Genomic DNA, 24,855 nt, shown 5'->3' with positions numbered 1-24,855 from the left:
TAACCAATAGCAAGCATCAGCTATATAAAAATGTTTGTACTAGTTATTGTAGAAGATGTTTGCAAATATAATTTACAAATACTGTACTCTCAAAGAGCCAATTTACCGTATTTTTCGCCGTATAAGGGGGAAAAAGTTCATGCATCTTATACGGCGAATACACACACCTATCACGGCGGTCCCTGCGGCCATCAACGTCCGGGACCCGTGGCTAGTACAGGACATCACAGATAGCGTGTATTAACCCTTCAGACGAGGCGATCAAAGCTGACTGCCACGTCTGAAGGGAAAGTGACAGTAACCCGGCTGCTCAGTCGGGCTGTTCGGGACTGCCGCGGTGAAATCGCGGCGTCTCGAACAGCTTACAGGACACCGGGAGGGACCTTACCTGCCTCCTCGGTGTCTGCTCCGTGACGGGATCCCCTGCATGGCCGGCGCTCTCCTTCAACGTCATCACGTCGTTGCGCATGCCGTACCGTCATCCAATAGGAGCGGCGTGCGTAGCGACGTGATGACGGCGACGTGATGACGGTGACGGAGAGCGTGGATCTCGGGGAAGAAGATTTCCGGAGCGTCGGGGACACCACGGGGATGCGGTGACAGCAATGGAGCGACATCCAGGGCAGCGGTTATGGGTCCGGAGCAGCGGGGACACGTGAGTATTACCTCCTATACTAGTGGTCTTCAACCTGCGGACCTCCAGATGTTGCAAAACTGCAACTCCCTGGGAGTTTTAGTTTTGCAACATCTGGAGGACCGCAGGTTGAAGATCACTGTTGGGTTCAGAATCTTTTTTTTCTAGATTTTGCACCTTTAAAATTGCGTGCGTCTTATATGCCGATGCGTCCTATAGGGCGAAAAATACGGTATTTATTTTAAATATTAGTGACCCCGTAAACCATATATAGAGGGAAACCATGTATGCATGTAAGAGTGAACGCATGAAAATACATAAAGTCACAGCATTGCACTAACTTTAACATCGGATGAAAGGCAAAGTTTATAGGACAGTCCTTCCACTGTCCTTTCTTGTAAAATCTATGGAGAATTGCCCTGTTGCTGACAGTGTCTCAGCATGGCTGCAGGAATGCTACAGAGAAGCAGCTGTTTAGTTATGGTAAACAATGAGGAAGGACGGAACAAAGATGCTTCCCAAGTGTGAAAGCAAACAGCAACAAGCAGTCAACAAATTCATGGATTATCTCCATCCACTTTCACTGGCCATCCAGCCATTCATTTGAAAGAGAATGATGTCTCAGCTGTGACTATGCACAGCAAACCAATTCCCCCCAGGAATATTCATCTGAAGGCGCGTATACTGTATACATCCATTAACTGGAGACCTGAGAACAATTCATGCCATAATACAAAAGTTATGTTTTGCTCTAAACTACTTTGAAGGGTTGTTATGGACCAAGGCTGCTAAAAATCTTAAAACACAGATTCCAGAATCATCAGTAAGGTATTGTCAATTTTCAAGATTCAAAACTGAAAAAATAAAAATTATAGAGTTTGTCGGCAGATAAGAATCATCCGGCCCATCTTAGCTGCCCAATATATTCTAAGCACTATGAACAGTTCCTGGCTCTATCTTATATAAAGAATAGCCTTATGTCTACCCCATGCATGCCTACACACCATATTTGCAGCTACCATTTCTGTTCTGGATCCCAGTACAGATCCCTGAGGTCCCACTGGTAACAAGACCTTGTTCTGAATATTCTCCATTGACTACAACCCTCTGTTGTCTGTCACTCAGCCACTGCCTAATCCACTCAACAATATAGGAGCCCAAGCTTAAGCATTGTTCTAAATTGTTAAAGGGATCACCATAATACTGTAGATCTTAGAAGCCAGTCCGAATATTCCAGGAGCAAGTTTGACTTTTTTTATTTCCATTGATCTGTTGGCACATTGCTCCAAGCAACTAGGGCTTCCCCAGCCTTGTTTTATCAACAATTACTTTATGGGGCCTAATTTGCTACTGTCAAACTGACCTGTTGTTGTCGGGCTGTGCGGAAAAACGAGTCTGCACCAGAATTTTTACCTACAAACCTGTCAAATGTGAAAAGGGTGCATGGTCAGATGGAAAAAGGACCATGTTCTCACAACTTGATCTTTTTACTATTAAATTCACACAAAATCCTGTGAATAAATGGCTGGAAATTCCTATCAAGAAAATACTTTCCGGATCTGTGTGTCCCAATTAGAAACCAGTCAGAATATTTCAGGAGCCAGTTTGATATTTTTTTTACATTTTATCTTTTACTTCCATTGATCTTAGTAGGCATCCGTAGCCTCTCTGTTGACACATTGCTCCAAGAAACTAGGGCTTGGTTTATCAACAACTAATTTATAGGGCCTGATTTGCTATTATCAAATTATTGATAGAGTGGAATCCTGGAAAGTCTGAAACAACATTCCACACTAATAAAATCCCAACACTCATAGTAAATCAGTAAATGTGTTTGGCATAATGCTCATGTCACCCAAAAATATACCTGTCATCCTTCCCTATACACCATAAATATAATAAAATAACACAAGAAATCATACAATGAATAATCACAGGCACTGGCTACTACTCTGGCTGTTATTTACCTACTTCATATTTATCAATTATTTTCCATGCCAACTAGGGTTCATAGGTCAGAACTAGACAGATTGCAGTAATTGGATAGGCTATGATTCTAGAAATTTGCATCTGAATAAGAACTTTTTGGGTTGTTGTGCATTAATGTTTATGAAAGGTCTCACTAATACAGTATAACTGACTACCAAAATGTACAAAGTATGCTAAAAAAGAAACTGGAAGGAAAGTGTTGAACAAGTGCCTTGACCAAGGGTAGCAGTGGGTCATGAAAGGGTCAATGATGGGTAGATACCTTGGTATTTGACTGAAACATCTGCATGACTGTTTAGCTGACATCATGTTTTCCTGGAACCCTCCATAAAATAGCTTGTTCATTTCTACCATATGTGCACCTCATTTCATAGCTTGTAACGATTCGTGTTTTCATTGCATGTTCACAGGACCCCACTATTGTATGCATAGTAATACTTGTGAAACAAAAAAATAATAAGGATTTCTCATAATTTTCTTAAAACCAGTAATGTTATCTAGAGTGTTAGCTAATGTTTAAATAGTGGTCAATGTGGCTGTTTTAAAGGGGTACCCAGCCCCTAGACATCTTATCTCCTATCCAAAGGATAGGGGATTAGATGTCTGATCGCTGGGGTCCTGCTGCTGGGGACCCCTAGGATCTCCCTGCTGCACCAGCATTTGTTTAGAGCATCGGGTGCAGCACCGGAGGCTCGTCATGGTCATGCCCTGCTCGTGACGTCATGGCCACACACCCTCAATGCAAGTCTATGGGAGGGGGTTGTGAAGGATGTCACGCCCCCTCCCACAGACTTGTATTGATGGGGCGTGGCCATGATGTCACGAGTGGGGCATGACCGTGGAATCACAAGCCTCCACCCCGCATCGCCAGTCATCCAGCATGGAAGTTTGCTCCGTGCATCGGATGTCAGGCACAGGACCCCGCGATCAGACATCTTATCCCCTATACTTTGGATAGAGGATAAGATGTCTAGGGGCGGAGTACCCCTTTAAGATTCCCAATTGTGGGAATGTTACTGTTTAGTCATTATTTTACATAACAAATATCCTTACATGAGGTCCTCAGTCAAACTTAATGTCAGCCTGGAACAGATACTTGGTGACCTGTAGAACTAATGCAGTGGTACTCCGGAGGAAAACTTTTTTTTTTTTTAAATCAACTGGTGCCAGAAAGTTAAACAGATTTGTAAATTACTATTATTATTAAAAAATCTTAATCCTTCCAGTACTTATTAGCTGCTGAATACTACAGAGGAAATGCTTTTCTTTTTGGAACACAGAGCTCTCTGCTGACATCATGACCACAGTGCTCTCTGCTGAAATCTCTGTCCATTTTAGGAACTGTCCAGAGCAGTATATGTTTGCTATGGGGATTTTCTCCTACTCTGGACAGTTCCTAAAATGGACAGAGATGTCAGCAGAGAGCACTGTGCTCGTGATGTCAGCAGAGAGCACTGTGTTTCAAAAATAAAAGAATTTCCTCTGTAGTATTCAGCAGCTAATAAGTACTGGAAGGATTAAGCTTTTTTAATATAAGTAATTTACAAATCTGTTTAACTTTCTGGCACCAGTTGATTAAAAAAAAAAAGTTTTCCACCGGAGTACCCCTTTAAACTGGGAAATATTTACACTTCATTTACACTCAACTGTGTCTCAAGGGTGCAGATGGTCTTCAAGGGAGTGAAAATCTAATCCCACAGTAGGAAATGAAGTGTGAAAGGTATTGTTTGCAGACCCTTCATAATGAGCATTCAAACAGATACATTACTTAATAAATATTTGACTTGTGCGTAATAAGTTGTATGTTCCCGTCTTTAGATGGCCATTTTTTTTTTTGCAAAACCAGAGAGACCTAAAGAGACCCATAAAGCTTGCAACAAAGTATCACAATGCGTTGAATGCTTGAGTGATTCCAACTCTTAACTTTGTTAAGTGCTACTGGGCCATTAACTGCCTGCAATGTACCAGGAAGGATGAGCTTCTAAGGCCAATAGGTTCTCAGAGAGATTCACAAAATGTACACACCTCCCCCAAACATCTAGCCCAAGGCTATTCTTTAAAGAGTCATCACCTAGAGAGAACAAAGACTATCTAATCCACAGCTGGTTTACATTACTAATAGCAAAAATGCAGTGATTATTTTCTAACTAACAAACCAACTATATATATATATATATATATATATATATATATATATATATATATATTATATACAGAAAGGCAAGACAAAAAAAAAACATTTTCACCATCAGGAAGTTTCTGAACCCTGGAGGGACATCCGGCCAGATTCATAATTAAAACATATGAAGTTTAATCAGATAAGAGATTAGTGGAATTCATAAAATGTTGTAAACCACAAGTGTCAAGTATATTATAGCACTGTTCCTGAATGTTGTCCCTGATATGTTCCCATCAGGACTGGCTGTCTCTAGGCTATAAATCCCATTAATGGTTATTTTTTATAGAAGTTGAAAGGCAAATGTAAGAAAATAAATCTTAGAGTATTGAATCATTAGACATTTCCATGATGTAGGTAAAAGTAGGAGATGAAAAATGATAACTAAAATCATCAGTTCAATTACATCTATAAGTCCTACAAAAACAGACACTGCTCAACATACACTGGACTTCCCAGATAATCTGTTATCACTGAGAGATACATTCCACAGCTGGGGGGTAGATAACATCTAAAACCTGGAAGCACATTAGGAAGCCACATGCCAGGGAGCATTAAAAGAGGTTCTGACTTTTAAATTGACTCTATGGCAATAATTCCTTGCTATGCTATCTCATCCGAAGAGCAGGCGGAAGAGAAGTATATTTTTATTTGTTCATCAATGGTAAAACGTTTGATGCAGATATAAAAGTGATAACAAATGATACCAACATGTGCTTCAGACCAAAGTTACAGATATCTGTGGAAGAGAGATTTTAGCAGATCAAGAAATCATATTAGCAGGTTATTTAAAGGTTCTTTTATACAGATGTTATTGAGGCAAAATTGTGTTGTGAGTGTGTGTTGTTTCCATTATATGTATATGTGTTGTGAGTGTGTTGTTTCCATTATATGTATCGTATCTCTTCAAATTTTATTGCCCACAGTGGGAACCAAAAATTGAAGAGATATGATACATATAATGGAAACAACTCACTCACATACATACAATAAAAAGGTTGTATGCACATACTAGGCACATTATTTCACAGATCTTTGCCTAAAGTAAGAACTGTTGTTTGACAACATTTATTTTTATGTTTATCAACATTGAAACATCTATATTTGACTTCAGTACAAGCAGCATTGGGTGTGGATGGGGGGAAGTTATAGTGGCTTGCGTGCGTCCAAAAATTTAGAGTGTTGTTACTTTTTGTGACAGTTTTTTGGTGTAGAGATATGTAAAGGTCCTGCACACTCAATATCAGGTATGGGTGCCACAGAAGGATAATAATCTATATAGAAAGGTAATCCAAAGCACTTCAATGTGAATTCATTTGTGAATGTATTTACACAGAGATGTGAAGATATGTAATCCCGGGCAGGAGAAGTACTGCATCATTCATAAGAGTTTACTGGATTACACCCTCCCCATTATGCGGACATATAGGCCCTCTTTCACTACAAAATGTATGCAAATTTTTGATTTTTCTAAAATTTGTATTCTATAGAATTGTCACCATAGTAAAAAGTATATATTTCAGGCATCACAAATAAGAAACATCCCCATTGATATATGACCCCAAGTCTTCATTGATTCATTCATACAGAGATATTTGGAGAATGATAACATGTCTACAGTGTCATGAGGAGGTCAGAAGCGCTCAATATCACTCAAAAAATATCTGCAATTATAGGATTATTATGCCAGAAGCTGAAATAAAAGGGGGGGGGGGGGGGGGGGGGAGGGAAGCAGTATGATACAGGACAAATCAGCTAGTATGATACAGGACACATTTTGGAGAAATCTCTTTCTAAACCGCCATCTGGGCTGGATACATTCCATGCACCAGGAAATAAAAATAGTTAATGTCCCCTAACGTATTGCAGGATGTTTTTTTTATTAAAGACCATGAAATGTTTTTATTAAATACCCAAATGTAATTCCTAGACTGGTCTAACTTTCTGCCAAAGTCTCAAGTACTACACTGCTCAAAAAAATAAAGGGAACACTTAAACAACACAATGTAACTCTAAGTCAATCACACTTCTGTGAAATCACACTGTCCACTCAGGAAGCAACACTGATTGACAATCAATTTCACATGCTGTTGTACAAATGGAACAGACAACCGGTGGAAATTATAGGCAATTAGCAAGACATCCCCAATAAAGGAGTGGTTCTGCAAGTGGTGATCACAGACCACTTTTCAGTTCCTATGCTTCCTGGCTGATGTTTTGGTCACTTATGAATGCTGGCAGTGCTTTCACTCTAGTGGTAACATGAGACAGAGTCTACAACCCAAACAAGTGGCTCAGATAGTGCAGCTTATCCAGGATGGAACATGAATGCGAGCTGTGGCAAGGTCTGCTGTGTCTGTCAGCGTAGTGTCCAGAGCATGGAAGCACTACCAGGAGACAGGCCAGTACATCAGGAGACATGGAGGAGGCTGTAGGAGGGAAACAACCTAGCAGCAGGACCACTACATCCGCCTTTGTGCAAGGAGGAGCACTGCCAGAGCCCTGCAAAATGATCTTCAGAAGGCCACAAATGTGCATGTGTCTCCTCAAACAGTCAGAAACAGACTCCATGAGGGTGGTATGAGGGCCCGATGTCCACAGGTGTGGGTTGTGCTTACAGCCCAACACCGTGCAAGAAGTTTTGCATTTGCCAGAGAACACCAAGATTGGCAAATTCGCCACTGGTGCCCTGTGCTCTTCACAGATGAAAGCAGGTTCACACTGAGCACATGTGACAGACATGACAGAGTCTGGAGACGCCGTGGAGAACGTTCTGCTGCCTGCAACCTCCTCCAGCATAACCGGTTTGGCAGTGGGTCAGTAATGGTGTGGGGTGATATTTCATTGGGGGGACGCACAGCCCTCCATGTGCTTGCCAGAGGTAGCCTGACTGCCATTAGGTACCGAGATGAGATCCTCAGACCCCTTGTGAGACCATATGCTGGTGCGGTTGGCCCTGGGTTCCTATTAATGCAAGACAATGCTAAACCTCATGTGGCTGGAGTGTGTCAGCAGTTCCTTCAAGAGGAAGGCATTGATGCTATGGACTGGCCTGCCCGTTCCCCAGACCTAAATCCAATTGAGCACATCTGGGATATCATGTCTCGCACCATCCACTAACGCCACATTGCACCACAGACTGTCCAGGAGTTGGCAGATCCCTCAGAAGACCATCCGTCACCTCATCAGGAGCATGCTCAGGCATTGTAGGGAGGTCATACGGGCATGTGGAGGCCACAAACACTACTGAGCCTCATTTTGACTTATTTTAAGGACATTACATTAAAATTGGATCAGCCTGTAGTGGGGTTTTCCACTCCGATTTTGAGTGTGACTCCATATCCAGACCTCCATGGGTTGATAAATTTCATTTCCATTGATAGAGAGAGAGAGAGAGAGAGAGAGAGAGAGAGAGAGAGAGAGAGAGAGAGAGAGAGAGAGGGGAAATAGATTGACAGATAGATGGATTGATGGATGGATGGATAGAAAAATAGAAATATAGATAGATATTATATAGGATATATAGGAGATGAATAGACAGATGGATAAAGTGCTATTTCAAAATGGAACAATCAATAAAAGATACACATAAAACAAACTGTGCTTGAAGTTTTTTCAGACCTTCTATTGTCTAGCATGCTTATTTTTTATGTAGTTATATACAAACAATCCTGAGTGAATTTAATAATATTGCTATGAAGAGACATACATATTGGACGGATCTTCTCATTCACATAAACATGTCATCAGTGCACAGCACATTACTGAATGTCTACATTTTCCTAGTAACTTTTCCAGTGTTGCAGAGAATGAACATTTGTAACACAATAATTGGTAAGAATACTGGAAGTAGCACCTGGAGGAATGCCTACTACTCCCCCACACCAACCCAATGCAGAAGGATGTGGATCTCTGCTGTGTACAATACCCAGGGAGCTGCTATACAAGGGATCAGTATTGTCCCCCTGGCAGTGACTGGGAATGCAGCTGTAGGAAGAGTAGTCAGTATGAAGTCAACTTTTCTCATTCATTACTCAGCAGTATCTCTCAGTCACTCAGCGCAGAATTCTTCTATAGGACTTTATGGAAGGGGTTAAAAGTCACTATCATACAAGGACAGGTACAAGCACATTAGCAGGGCTCACCTCTTAGCTGGCACTGGACCCCAGCACATAGCAGCAAAACCAAAAGCAGGCAGCATGGCATGTCTGATTCTCAATGTGATCTGGCAGCTTGTTGGGTGAAGGACAGGGGGGATGCCCACTTATTTATCTGTCATCTAGCTGGATCTTGGTGCAGCAGCCTCTGCAGCTCTCTACTACTTCTCATTCACAATCTTCTCCCATCCAAAGTCCTCCTCAGTGGGGGGAGAAGAGGGCAGTGGGATGGACCATTTAGTTACAGGGAGGGGGGGGGTGAACAGATCAAAAGAGCAGCTTCAGTGTCTACATGAGTGTATATTTCCATTGTGTGATCTGCAGGCTGTGCAATAGTAAGAATAAGAGGAAGGCAGACACTGAGCTGTGGATTCAAGAGATACAGAATGAAGAAGTACAGAAATAGAGAAATATCCACCCCTCCTATGGAGACTTGGTGTAATCCACCAGCATCTATAGGAACCTCTACTTATTGTGGATGTTGGTTCATTATTTGGGTATATGGACATTTAGGGGCTTATAGACTAGAGTAATGTCATAAATACAGGGAAATTCAAAAAGGAGGGTGCAAAATGATATTCTCTGCATTCATAACCCAGAGAACATAACACAAATATATGAACATGAAAAGACACACTGTTTTATCTATGCAGTGATCCCTCAACTTACAATGGCCTCAACATACAATAGTTTCAACATACAATGGTCTTTTCTGGACCATCGTAAGTTGAAACCAGACTCAACATACAATGTACAGACAGTCCAGATCTGTGAAACGTGTCAATGACCGGAAGAACCGACCAATCAGAATGGGCATTCGCTGGTAAAACCCCTGTATTACTGAAGTGTACGCACTGACTGGTGCCTGGTAGCGCCCCTTACAGTACAGGGAGATATTACATGTTCTGTACTCTTTACCTGTACCAGGGTTAGCTGCTCCTTTAGACACCAGGTGAGGGTGACTCCATTACTTTTTTAGTACACTGTGTACTGTACAGGACCCTGAAGAAGCTTCTGTCCTCTACATAGACCAGTGTTTCCCAAGCAGGGTGCCCCCAGCTGTTGCAAAACTACAACTCCCAGCATGCCCGGACAGCCTTTGGCTGTCCGGGCATGCTTTGAGTTGTAGTTTTGCAACAGCTGGAGGCTCCCTGCTTTGGAAACACTGACATAGACAGTGATTTACAGCTCCCAGCAGATCTTTCTTACTTATATGTAAGGATTTGCTTTATCTATATTAGTTATCTACTTATTTTTCTTTAATCCTCCCTTTTTTCCTATTTTTGGATGATATTTTGCCTTTAGAACCAATTACCAGGTTTCCATAGAGTTCTGGTCTCAACATACAATGGTTTCAACATACAATGGTCGTCCTGGAACCAAATAATATTGTAACTTGAGGGGCCACTGTACACTACAAATGTTCAAGGTGATTCCATTAGTGACACAGCAGATGCCTTGGTGGTAATCCCGTTCTGTCCACAGATATGGACTCCACTGTTTCAGTGATGCCTTGTCTCAGGTTGTTCTGATCTTTTAGCTGGGGGAGGGAATGAGCAGAAACATGTTTCATGGTTTTCATCTAGCAATTGTGAAGTCCAGCACAACATTGATGAATTGTCGTTCCAGGGCGGGTGATCCAATGGTATGGTAGAGTTTCATTCAGGTATTTGGCGAACATCCAAATGGAAATGTGGGGGCGCACTATCCTGCTGATAGAATGTGTGTTGGCAGATCTTTATCTATCTGTGGCATAAGCCATTCCTATAACATGTCCAGGTCTGAATGGCCAGTGACAGAATCCTCTGCAAACAAGAAGAAATTGTAGACTTTGTACCTACTCATTGCGCTGGACACATTTACTGGGCACGAATCCCTTGATAGGGGCACATGGTTTCCAGCCCCACAAATTCTAATGGCGACTGATCTTCCCACTGAAGTGAAAAGTCGCCTCATTGCTGAACACCAGCCTGCCAGCGATTTCATCCTCTTTCAATTGGCCCTGCAGGTCATTGTATAAGTCGGGGTGTTTCATTGCCTGAAGATGTCATCTGTATGGCTGACGACATAGATGATTTTATAAGATACACCATGCCATGGTTATGGCACCTGTAGAATGGTACTAGTCAGCCTGGTCAACATTCTAGGTCTACATTAGTACACAACTTGAATGGTGCTCATTATGTCTTCCAAAGACTGTGGGCGTTCCAGACTTTTCCCAGTAGTGCTGAACTGCTTAATCCAATTTAAAATGCAGATTATATGAGGAGCACATTCAGCAGGAGATTTGACTTTTGGAAGACAATTTAGATTACCAGTTCTTAGCCAGTTTCACACTACAGAATTTCCAAGCGGAAATCCTTTTAAAAATTCTGCTCAGAAATTCCGGTGCAGCAGAGTCACGTTGCTGGAAATGGGATTCCGCTGCACAGTGCACACTGCAGAATTTTCGATGCGGACTTTCCGCCTGGAAAAGCCACTCAAAGAATTCCACCAGAACATTAAACTTGTTCAATGTTCTAACAGATATCCGCTGTGCAGAAAATGGCATCTACGGTGACGGCAATGTCAGCACAGTCCTAGCGCGCTCAGAGGCTCCAGACGGAAGATTTTGTCTGTTGTCTTATAGTTGATTTCACACTTTTTGGAACCTTTTTGGAATATGTTGACACTGTAAATTAGAGTTTCCCAATCAAGGTGCCCCCGGCTGTTGCAAAACTACATCTCCCTGCATGTCAAGGTGCCTTTGGTAACAGCTAGAGGCACCCTGGATGGGAAGCACTGATTTAAATGAAGGATGTTATAATTGTTACATTATTAATAGCTATAATAATAATTGTCATGGTTAATTATTTGTCAATTGACGTTGAATGAAATTTTATCATGAAACATTAAATATAATAGCTGATCAGTAAATAATCAGCTCATCAGTGATCAGTAAATAAGACGATATTCAGTTAATAATAAACCATGTTGTTTATAGAACTTGTTTGTTCTGCCCTAATCAAAAATAGTGTTGCAAAACATGAACATTTTTTGACCCCTCTAGGACGAAGGGTGTACAGGTACGCCCTTGCGTTCTGGTAATTAAGGACCAGGGGCGTACCTATAAACCCTACGGTTTTCCAGGAGGCACACTGATGGGGAAACACTGAGTTGGTCTGTTACCTAATCGCCATTGACCGTCCTGGCATGCTGGGAGTTTTGCACCCTGTACATCTAAAGGTATCCTGTTTGGGAAACACTGCCGTAGGGTATTTTTGGTGGAGGAAGCAAATGCCATGTTTGCATCCGGGTCATCCCTATGCAAATCCCAAATTTAGGCCTAAAATGCGCATGGAGCTCTCTCACTCCAGAGCCCTGTCATATTTTAAGGCAACAGTTTGGGACCACATATTGGGTATTTCTGTACACCAGCATGTTAGTGTAAAGAAATTACATTGTTTACACTAAACACGCTGGTTTTGCCACATACTTTTCATTTTCACAAGAGGTAATAGAAGAAAAAGACCCCAAAATTTGTAAAGCAATTTCTTACGAGTACGGAAATAACTCATATGTGGACCTAAAGTTCTCTGCGGGCACACAACAGAGCTCAGGAGTGAAAGTGCACCATGTACATCTAAGGCCTACTATTTTTTCACTGTTCCACTGTTCTAGCACCATTGGGGCTTTGTAAATGCGACATGGCCCCCAAAAACGATTTCAGCCAAATTCGCTTTCCAAAAGCCAAATTTTGCTCTCTTTTCTCAGCACATATGGGTTATTTCTATACTCAGAAGAAATGGGGTCACACATTTGTGTGTGTGTGTGTGTGTGTGGGGGGGGGGGTATTTTCTCCTATTACCTCTTGTTAAATTAAAAATCTTATTTCATGTCCCACTTAAATGAGAGTTTGTCAAACACCTGTGGGGTATTATGGCTCTCTGGACCCCTTGTTACATTCCTTGTGGGGTGTAGTTTCCCAAATAGTGTGCCATGTGTTTTTTTTTTCTCTCCTGGCACAATGGGGGCTGCCCCCCAAAAAAACATTTCAGCAAAATTTGCCCTCCAAAAGCCCATTGTCGCTTCCTCCCTTCTGAGCCCTGTAGTGCACACACAGAGCAACATACATCCACATATTAGATATTTCCTTACTTGAGAGAAATTGGTTTACAAATTGGGGGGGGGGGGCTTTTCTCCTTTTACCCCTTGTAAAAATGAAAAATGTATGGGGCTACAAGAACATGTTAGTGTAAAATGAAAAATGGAGATTTTGAGTTTTCTCCTTCACTTTGCTGTTGCTCCTGTGAGTCACATAAAGGGTTAACAAATGTTCTGAATGTTTTTGAATACTTTGAGGGGTGCTTTTTTCACAATGGGGTCCATTATGGGAATTTCTAATATAATGACCCTCAAATTCACTTCAAAACTGAACTGGTCCCTTAAAAATTCTGATTTTGACATTTTCGTTAGAGATGAGCGAACTTACAGTAAATTCGATTCGTCACGAACTTCTCGGCTCGGCAGTTGATGGCTTTAGTCTGCATAAATTAATTCAGCTTTCAGGTGCTCACGTGGGCTGGAAAAGGTGGATACACTCCTTGGAGACTCTTTCCTAGGACTGTATCCACCTTTTCCAGCCCACCAGAGCACCTGAAAGCTGAACTAATTTATGCAGGATAAGTCAGCAACTGCCGAGCCGAGAAGTTTGTGACGAATCAAATTTACTGTAAGTTCGCTCATCTCTAATTTTCGTGAAAAACTGGAAAATTGAATCCCTCTAATGTCTTCAAAAAGTAAAAACATGTCAATTTTATAATGCAAACAGATGCAAGGTAGACATATTGTTTATGGGAATTTCTACATAATTTATTTGTAATGTCCATTTTCCTTCCAAGCAGGGAGTTTCAAAGTTAGAAAAATGCTACATTTTCAAACTTTAGTATAAGTAAAAGCATCCCAGAGTTATTAATGCATAAATTGACACAGGTTTAGATTTGCAAAAATTATTTTGGTCCTTAAGGGGTTAACACTTATGGTCAGCTTCAGTATGGTATATATGGTATGTCTATTCCCAATAAGTAGTGAATCATACTAGCAAAGTTTTTCATACGAGCATTTATATATCCATAAAAAGTGTAGTGTAGCAAAGTCAACCATATAGTGTCTATTAAAGATTGTCTCAAGCACTGAACCATTTTAGCAAACTCTGTGCTCACATTTTTGTTGGCGGTGTCACTCAGAACATCCATCACAAATTTAGATGGGACTGAAAGAATCGAAACAATAACACAATGGAACCAGAAATATTCTATTATAATTTAGTGTGGTCCATGGAATTCCTGTGGTTTTGAGGTTTCTGCATATTGCAAATCAACACTGCGTTTGGTTTTCATTATAGACAGACGTCACAGGGCAGATGTGCATACAGAGCATAAAACGTGTCTACCTCCATATTTGTTTACCCCCTTAAGGACCCAGGGCATATGGGTCTGCCCTGTCTCCTTGGTACTTAAGGACGCAGGGCGTACCTGTGCACCCGTGGGAATTCCGGTCCCCACCGCGCATCGGGCGGGGACTGGACTGGGATGCCTGCTGAAATCATTCAGCAGGCATCCCGTGACAATGCCCAGGGGGGTCCTAAGAACCCCCATGTCGGTGATCACCGCAGATCTAATCACACACAGTTATATATAAGTTACACCAAACTAATACACTACACCCCCCCCCCACCCCCCCACCCACCACCATAGAAAAAGGTGATGGCCCGCCAGGCATTTTTGGGGAGAAAGCATATGCTTTACTTGCCACCGACTCCGAATCTGTCAGTGAGGACGAGGAAGATCCTACTTTTCTGTGTTCGTCCTTGTCCTCCTCATCATCTAGCATTGATGATGAGTCCCCCAGAAGGCGGTGGAGATGCCAGCAGGCAAGGCCACGCACCCCCCATGAAAGTGACCCACTGGCCGACACTAGTACGAGCGTCCATGCCACTTGTAGTAGGATTCCGACCCCCAGACATTTTTACCGGAGCTCCCTTCCGGTGAACCTGTCTGGAAACCCCCCAGATGGTTATCATCCACGGATTCCTGAGTTTGTTGGCGAATCCAGACTGACGTAGTTGTCTATACTGAAATTGACTTTTTTAGTTATTTTTTCAGTGAAGACTTTGTCAATTATATGGTGGAGCAAACGAACTTGTACGCCCAACAGTTTATTGCCCACCACCCTGATTCATTTTTGGCTAGTTCCAATGAATGGTACGCCGTTAATGCAGCCGAAATGAGGATATTTTGGGGCCTCCTGCTGCATATGGGCCTGGCCAAAAAACCAAGTGTCAGGCAGTATTGGAGCGCGGACGTCCTCTACCAGACCCCGCTTTACAGTATGTCCTTGGCACGGAAGCAGTTCGAGGCCATTTGGAAATCAGTATATGGGGGAAGTTGATCTCTCTGATCAAGTCCTCAAGTCATACATGGCCATGCGGTAAACACGGGTATGGTACAAAAAAAGTTGCGGTCTACTTGGTACAGGTTGCCATGTGCAACACAGGGACATTCCTCCAGTTCCAAGAAGTAGTCCTAAGGGCCCTGATCTTTGGCTACTGGGAAAGAGCAGGCCAGAGTTCCCAAGAAACTGGAATTATAGGTGCCAGGATCGTCCCAGGCCAGCACTTTCCAGGTGAGGTCCCCCACACTGGAAATAAGGGACGATCCCAGAAAAAAATGCAGAGTGTGTCACAAGAGAGGGATATGGAAGGACACCACCACTCAATGTGACACTTGCCCCGATCATCCGGACCTCTGCATTAAAAACTGCTTCATGGAGTATCACACTTCCATTCAGTACTAAATTTTCCCTATTTATTTTAATTTCCCATAATTTGACACCAATGTACCAAGTCCAGAGTATATTCCATATTTTAACCCCATTAACCACTAAATTGCTGAAAAAAATGTTTCATCAAAAAAAAAAAAAAAGCTGATAAGACCTCTGGGGGTATTTTTTTCCAAAAATGGGTCATAGGTCACTGAGTCACTATTATCGGATACTTTTTTATGTTGCCTCAAATGTGCAGTGCTCTCTCTCCACTTGAGCGGGGTGCACATTTGAGGCAACAGGTTAGGGAGGGCCACACACATCACATACCCAGAATGATGATTCAGAGTATAGGGTTTTGGCTGGGCATATTTTTTAGTTTTGGCTATGCTCTGGGTCATTATTCTGGGAACATAACCTATTTTACTATTTTACGGCCCCCTGTACCCCTCTTTAGTAACTAAGTGTACCCCATGTAACGCTCCTTGAGGGGGGGGGGGTCCCGCTGTTCTGGCTCCATAGGCAGCTATGTAAAAGCTCAAGGCCCCTGACTGCGCTCCTGCTCTTCCGAGACCTGGTGTACACCCGCAGAGCTGTTTACACCCCAAGATGAAGTATGTCCTTACTCCAAAGAAATGTATTTACAAATTTATGGTGACATTTTCTCCTGTTACCACTTGTGAAAAGGAAAAATTTGGGGTAACCCCAGCATTTTAGTGTAAAATATTCCCTTTTCACATCCCACTTTAACCCCTTAAGGACCCAGCCAATTTTCACTGTATGACACCATTTTTTGCACATCTGACCACTTTCACTTTAATAACTCTGGGATGCTTTTACCTTTCATTCTGATTCCGAGATTGTTTTTTGGTGACATATTCTACTTTATGTTAGTGGTAAAAATTTTGTTGATACTTTGATCATTTCTTGGTGAAAAATTCCAAAATTTGATGAAAAAATTGAAAATTTTACATTTTTTTTTAACTTTGAAGCTCTCTGTTTACAAGGAAAATGAATATTCCAAATAAATTATATATTGATTCACATAAACAATATGTCTACTTTATGTTTGCATCATAAAGTTGACATGTTTTTACTTTTGGAAGACACCAGAGGGCTTCAAAGTTCAGCAGCAATTTTCCACAAAATTTTAAAATTGAAATTTTTCAGGGACCAGTTCTGTTTTGAAGTGGATTTGAAGGGCCTTCTTATTAGAAATACCCCACAAATGACCCCATTATAAAAACTGCACCCCTCAAAGTATTCAAAATGACATTCAAAAGGTTTGTTAACCCTTTAGGTGTTCACAGGAATAGCAGCAAATTGAAGGAGAAAATTCAAAATCTTAATTTGTAATACTCCCATTTTCTTGTAGACCCAGTTATTGGATTTTTACAAGGGGTAAAAGGAGAGAAATCTTCCTAAAATGTGTAACCTAATTTCTCTTGAGTAAAAAAATACCTCATATGTGTATGTCAAGTGTTCGGCGGACGCAGTAGAGGATTCAGAAGGGAAGGAGCGACAGTGGGATTTTGGAGAGTGAGTTTTTCTGAAATGTTTTTTTGGGGGCATGTCACATTTAGGAAGGCCCTATGGTGCCAGAACAGCAAAAAAAAAACAACCACATGGCATACTATTTTGGAAACTACACCCCTCATGGCACGTAGCAAGGGGTCCAGTGAGCCTTAACACCCCACAGGTGTTTGACGACTTTTTGTTAAAGTTGGATGTGTAAATGATTTTATTTATTTTTTCACTAAAATGCTGGTTTTCCCTCAAATAAAAATTTGCAAGGGATAATAGGACAAAATGCCCCCTAAAATTTGTAACCCCATCTCTTCGGAGTATGGAAATAACCCATGTTAGGACGTAAAATGCTTTGCGGGCGAACTACAATGCTCAGAAGAGAAGGAGTCACATTTGGCTTTTGAAAAGCAAATTTTGCTGAAATGTTTTTTTGGGGGCATGTCCCATTTAGGAAGCCCCTATGGTGCCAAGAAAGCAAAAAAAAAAAAACACATGGCATACTATTTTGGAAACTACACCCCTCAAGGCACGTAACAAGGGGTCCAGTGAGCCTTAACACCCCACAGGTGTTTGACGACTTTTCGTTAAAGTTGGATGTTTAAATGTTTTTTGTTTTTTTTCACTAAAATGCTAGTTTTCCCTCAAATAATTTTTTTTACAAGGGGTAATAGGACAAAATGCCCCCTAAAATTTGTAACCCCATCTCTTCTGAGTATGGAAATACCCCATGTGTGGACGTCAAGTGCACTGCGGGCGCACTACAATGCTCAGAAGAGAAGGAGTGCCATTGAGCTTTTGGGGAAAAAAATTTGTTTGGAATGGAAGTCAGGGGCCATGTGTGTTTATAAAGCCCCCCGTGGTGCCAGAACAGTGGACCCTCCCCCACATGTGACCCCATTTTGGAAACTACACCCCTCACAGAATTTAATAAGGGGTGCAGTGAGTATTTACACCCCACTGGCATTTGACAGATCTTTGGAACAGTAGGCTGTGCAAATGAAAAATTACATTTTTCATTTTTACAGACCACTGTTCCAAAAATCTGTCAGACCCCTGTGGGGTGTAAATGCTCACTGTACCCCTTATTACATTACATGAGGGGTGTAGTTTCCAAAATGGGGTCACATGTGGGTATTTCTTTTTTTGCGTTTATGTCAGAACCGCTGTAAAATCAGCCACCCCTGTGCAAATCACCAATTTAGGCCTCAAATGTACATGATGCGCTCTCACTCCTGAGCCTTGTTGGGCGCCCCCCGAGAATTTTACGCCCACATATGGGGTATTTCCGTACTCAGGAGAAATTGTGTTACAAATTTTGGGGGTCTTTTTTTCCTTTTACCGCTTGTGAAAATAAAAAGTATGGGCAACACCAGCATGTTAGTGTAAACATTTTTTTATTTTTTACACTAACAAGCTAGTGTAGCCCCCAACTTTTCCTTTTCATAAGGGGTAAAAGGAGAAAAAGCCCCCCAAAATTTTTAGTGCAATTTCTCCCAAGTACGGAAATACCCCATGTGTGGCCCTAAACTGTTTCCTTGAAATACGACAGGGCTCTGAGAGAACGCCATGCGCATTTGAGGACTAAATTCGGGATTGCATAGGGGTGGACATAGGGGTATTCTACGCCAGTGATTCCCAAACAGGGTGCCTCCAGCTGTTGCTAAATTCCCAGCATGCCTGGACACTCAGTGGCTGTCCGGAAATGCTGGGAGTTGTTGTTTTGCAACAGCTGGAGGCTCCGTTTTGGAAACACTGCCATATATTATGTGTTAGAGTAGTGTAGTGTAGTGTTTTTAGGGTACATTCGCACTGGCGTGTTACGGTGAGTTTCCCGCTAGGAGTTTGCTCTGCGGCGAAAAATTTGCCGCAGCCCAAACTTGAAGCAGGAAACTTACTGTAAACCTGCCCGTGTGAATGTACCCTGTACGTTCACATGGGGGGGGGGGGGCAAACCTCCAGCTGTTTCAAAACTACAACTCTCAGCATGTACTGACAGACCGTGCATGCTGGGAGTTGTACTTTTGCAACAGCTGGAGGCACACTGGTTGGAAAACCTTCAGTTAGGTTCTGTTACCTAACTCAGTATTTTCCAACCAGTGTGCCTCCAGCTGTTGCAAAACTACAACTCCCAGCATGTACTGATCGCCGAAGGGCATGCTGGGAGATGTAGTTATGCAACAGCTGGAGGTACGCAACTACAACTCCCAGCATGCCGAGACAGCTGTTTGCTGTCTGTGCATGTTGGGATTTGCAGTTTTGCAACATCTGGAGGGCTACAATTTTAGAGAACACTGCAAAGTGATCTCCAAACTGTGGTCCTTCAGCTGTTGCAAAACTACAAATCCCAGCATGCCCAGACAGCAAACAGCTGTTTGGGTATGCTAGGAGTTGTAGTTTTGCAAGATCTGGAGGAATACAGTTTAGAAATCACTGTATGGTGGTCTCTAACTGTAGCCCTCCAGCTGTTGCAAAACTACATATTCCAGCATGACCAAACAGCTGTCTGGCAACTCACCAGCTTCCGTCGGATCCAGCCGCACGTCATCGCCGCCCGCCGATTTCCGTCGCCCGCAGCCTCCGACGCCTGCCCGGATCGGTAAGTGGGTCTTCGGTGCCGGTCTCCTTCCGTTCCCCGTTCTTCCCCACCTATTGTGGGTGGGCAGGACGGGGAAAAAGAAAGTTAACCCCCACGCCCCCGATCTGCTATAGGTGGTCGCCTCTAGACCACCAATAGCAGGGATAGGAGGGGTGGCACCCCTGACACATCACTCCTATGCCTTCAGGGGGATCGTGGGTGTCTTAGACAACCGCAATCCCCCTTATATTCCGGGTCACTATAGACCCGTAATGACCTGGAATCGCGCAAATCGCAAGTGTGAATTCCCTTGCGATTTGCCGCGATCGCTGACATGGAGGGTCTAATGACCCCCCTGGGCGTTTGCACGGGATGCCTGCTGAATGATTTCAGCAGGCATCCCGGTCGATCCCCGCCCAGCGCCCGGCGGGGACCGGAATTCTCCATGACGTACGTCATGGGTCCTTAAGTACCAGGGTGTCATGACGTACGCGTCCGTCAAGGGTCCTTAAAGGGTTAATGAACATTTATCAAACACGTGGGGTTTAAGGTGTAGTTTCCAAAATAATATGCCATGTGTTTATTTTATTTTTTCTGCTGTTCTCTCACCAAAGGGGCTTCCTAAATGCAACATTCCCCCCCCAAAAAACATATCAACTAAATTTTCTTTCCAAAAGCCAAATGTGATTCCTTCTCTTCTGAGCATTGTAGTGCACCCACAGTGCACTAGACGTCCACACATGGGATATTTTCATACTCAGAAGAGATGGGGTCACAAATTTTGGGGGGGCATTTCTCCTATTACCCCTTGTAAAAATTTTACATTTGGGGAACAAACGGCATTTTAGTGAAAAAAAATTCATGTACACATCCAAAAATTAATTTACACATCCACCTTTAACAAAAAGTTGTCAAACACCTGTGGGGTGTTAAGGCTCACTGTACCCCTTGTTACGGTGCTTGAGGGGTGTAGTTTCCAAAATAGTATGCCATGTGTTTTTTTGCTGTTATGGCACCATAGGGGCTTCCTAACTGTGACATGCCGCCCAAAAACCATTTCAGCAAAATTCACTCTCCAAAATCCCATTGTCGCTCCTTCGCTTCTAAACCTTCTAGTGCACCCACAGAGCACTTTACGTACACATATGAGGTATTTTGTTACTCGAGAGGAAATTAGTTACAAATTTTTGTAAGAATTCTCTCCTTTAACCTCTTATAAAAATTCAAAAACTGGGTTTACAAGAACATGCGGGTTAACACACTTTCTGAATGTCATTTTGAATACTTTGAGAGGAGCAGTTTTTATAATGGGGTCATTTATGGGGTATTTCTTTTTTTTTTTTATAATTGTTTATTTTCACAATTTTTAAAATTTCCATAACAAAGGGAAACAGTTATTCAAAAATAATATCAACAGGAATTTATGGGGTATTTCTAATATGAAGGCCCCTCAAATCCACTTCAAAACTCAACTGGTACCTGAAAAATTCCGATTTTGAAATTTTTTTGAAAAATTGGAAAATTGCTGCTGAACTTTGAAGCCCTCTGATATCTTCCAAAAGTAAAAACATGTAAATTTTATGATGCAAACATAAAGTAGACATATTGTATATACGAATCAATAAATAATTTATTTGTTATGTCTATTTTCCTTACAAGCAGAGAGCTTCAAAGTAAAAAAAAAATGCTACATTTTAAATTTTTTCATCAAACTTTGGAATTTTTCATCAAGAAATGATGGAAGTATTGACGAAAATTTACCACTGCGAAAAAGTAGAATATGTCACAAAAATACATTCTTGGAATCAGAATGAAAAGTAAAAGCATCCCAGAGTTATTAATGCTTAAAGGGACAGTGGTCAGATGTGCAAAAAATTCCCGGGTTCTTAAGATCAAAATGGGATGGTTCCTTAAATAACTAAAGTGAAAAAAAAAATCAAAAACATTAGTACAGACTGTAACTGGGTTAACTGCAGTGATGACATCACAGAGAGTGTCCACATAGTGCTCCAGCTAATCACCAGCCTCAGTGGTGTCCAGGGGACTCACTGACTCCCCTGCCTTAGCAGACAAGGGCTGAACAGTAAGCAGCACAAGTATGTTGTGTGATTCATATCCCGGGCAGGCTCCACTAAAGCTGAATATTATTACAAATGTGGATTCCTACAACACAACCAGGGTCATTTGGGTTTTTTGGTGATGAATAGTGATGAGCAGCATAGGCCATATTCGAATTTGCGATATTTCGCGAATATATGGACAAATATTCGTCATATATTCTCGAAATTTGCATATTCGTTATATTTGCTTTTTTTTGCGCATATGCGAAAATGTATGCACATATTCGCAAATATTGAGCCTCTTTCAAAGAGCTATCAGATGAGGATATGAAGGTGAATGATTGACGGTGTGTCATGTACCTAGATGGCGTGGTAAAGACGAACTTGTTCGAAGGCTAGCCGGACTGAGGGGGGTTTAAGGATGAAAAAAACCCTCTCGCCGAAGTAAGTAGAGTTGCGCCTTTAACGTAGAAAATTGGCTGCATATGAATATCGATCCTGTCCGCTCTCCTATATTTGTGTTTTTTTGCTTCTTCATTATATTATTCGGAGCGGCGAGTCACTTGCCGAGGAGGATTGATGCGGAGAAAGGACTGATATGAGAGATCACTGGTTGTATCTACGGGCTTTCTAAAGTGTGTGAGTGGTTCCAGTAACCACTCACCAAATGTAAGTGTGAACTTTATTCATTTAAAAGTGTTGCCAACTGAAGGATCAGTACACCGCTCCCCAAAAAGTTTTTTCTTGTACTACTCTCTGCAAAGATAAGCAGGAGGGTCCTGGCAGTACAGTGGATGGGAGCCCCTGGTGGTTGTTCGAGTGGACGGAGTGTTACAGTGTTGTGGTTAAACTTTCCTTTCCTGGAAAAGCTGCTGAGTTTACCCATAGCAACCAATCAGATTGCTTCTTTCATTTTTAACAAGGCCTTTGAAAAATGGAAGAAGCAATCCGATTGGTTGCTATGGGCAACTGCACCACTCTGCCTCTACACTGATTTTGATGATTCTCCCCCTATGTTCCTTAACTTCCCATTCATTCATACCCAGCCTTACAGATTACATCCAGTTTCAATTAACCCCAATACCCATATTTGGTACCCCATTAACCTAGTTCCCACAGTTCAAATTCAATTCAATTGCCAATTGACCTAGTTCCCATGGTTTAAAGGCTTTTTTAATTTCCAATTGAACTACATTTGTCAGACTTGAACCACCACAGGGTCTCCCATTCACTGTCCTGCCAGGACCCTCCTGCTTATCTTACAGTTTTACATACTGTGAGATCCCCATAGACCACAATGGGCCTATTGGATTTATTGGGCAAAAAATTACAGAGTTAATGCACTAGTGCAGTGGTCTCCAGCCTGCGCACCTCCAGATGTTGCAAAACTACAACTCCCAGCTGTCCGAGCATGCTGGGAGTTGTAGTTTTGCAACATCTGGAGGTCCGCAGGTTGGAGACCACTGCACTAGCCCATTAGTTCCCTATACCATTATAGAAGGGAGGGTTCAATATTCGCGAACATGCACATATGCGAAGAGTAGAGAGGGATGCAGTGATCACTGTGATGTGTACTGTGAAAAAAAAGTGAATATTCATAATTGTGATAATATTGCAATATAGTGCAATATGCGCGAATTCGCGAATATGCGATACTTGCGATTAAAATTTGAATTCCAAATATTCGCGAGCAACACTCGTGATGAAGGGTTGGGTGAACCAACTTGTCACTGATGTTCTCCTGCATATACATGAGTGGTAGCAGATAAGTGTGCAGCTGAACAAGAGTTATAGCAGGGATCCGGATGGTGAACAAGGTAGCTGCTAATGCACTTTAGGATTTGAACACTGTGGCATGGCTTCATTTATGTCGCCCATTTCCCACTAGGCCTGTCATCACTGTTCAACAACGCTCAGCCAGGCTAGTTGGTGCTCTGCTATACAGCCTACAGAAGCCGGAAGTAGCTGCTCCAGAGGGACTATCAACTTTCTGCTCTCCTACTTGCAAAAAAGAAGTTGTGTCCCAGCTTCACCCAAGATTAAGATGGGAAGAGAATGGGAACAATGGTGTAGGGGAGGTGTAATGTAGCAGAGGATATCATTATGCATTGTGATGGGTTATTAGTGGGGGGTTGTCATGTACAGAGAGGGGTAATTAGTTGAGGGTCTAATTAACTGGCTGGGGTATTAGATGGGGGTGTCATAGACTGAGAGGGGGTATCAGATGAAGGATGTAATTTACAGTGAGGGGGTGTTAGATGGGATAGTCAAGTACTGGGAGGGGTTATTAGTTGGGGTGTTATGTACTGAGAGTGAGTATTAGATGAGAGTTTTATGGACTGGAAATGAGATATTAGACTGGAGTGTCATGAACTAGGAGGGGTATTAGTTGGGTGTGTCTTGTATTGGTAAGGGTTATTAGTTGAGGGTGTCATGGACCATGATGGGAGTAATAGTTTAAGAAAAAATGCATTCTCTGGGTGCTCATACTTAGGGGAGTCCTATTCAAAAGTTTAGCATGGGGCCTACCCTCTCTAGTTTCACTCCTGCCTTTATTATTTTATTACATGCATGTTATCAGTATGTATAACACTGCATTCTAATGCTCATATTTTCTTACTCTTGTTGTACCATAGTCTGACCTATACCCTGTATTGCCCATTGATAAGCATAGATTTACATAGAAAGAGTTAGGGTTTCTACATTCTATGAATTGTCTGTTCTAAAGGGTGTTTGTCAGTGAACTGTTGAAGTGATGTGCAATAAACTCTTTCATCTGTGTCTTATCACCTAGACTGGCAATAAGCCATCAGATACATCGGAGTACTGGAGGTCAGTGCCCTCCCTGCATTTCTACTAAACAGTGTCTTACACCTGCTTGCCATTTTACTGCGCTTAAAGTCTTTTCTAGGTTCAAATCCCAGCAGGGACAACAT

The 24,855-nt window shown here is 42.1% G+C and overlaps 1 protein-coding gene across 1 annotated transcript in view; it reads right to left on the bottom strand.

Moving 5' to 3' along the window:
- LAMA1 (laminin subunit alpha 1) overlaps nt 1–9,114 on the bottom strand; it is a 197,171-nt gene extending 188,057 nt beyond the window's left edge. The window contains exon 1 of the mRNA XM_056521606.1: nt 8,945–9,114. Within this exon, the coding sequence (XP_056377581.1) occupies nt 8,945–9,005 (61 nt within the window). The 5' untranslated portion in view covers nt 9,006–9,114. The remainder of the gene's footprint in view (nt 1–8,944) is intronic.
- Between the last annotated feature and the right edge of the window lie 15,741 nt (nt 9,115–24,855).

Source organism: Hyla sarda, chromosome 5 (genome assembly GCF_029499605.1).
Source record: "Hyla sarda isolate aHylSar1 chromosome 5, aHylSar1.hap1, whole genome shotgun sequence".
Classification (NCBI taxonomy): Eukaryota; Metazoa; Chordata; class Amphibia; order Anura; family Hylidae; genus Hyla; species Hyla sarda.
Note: the sequence above shows the minus strand (reverse complement) of the source record. Positions and strands in the feature narration are given on the sequence as shown.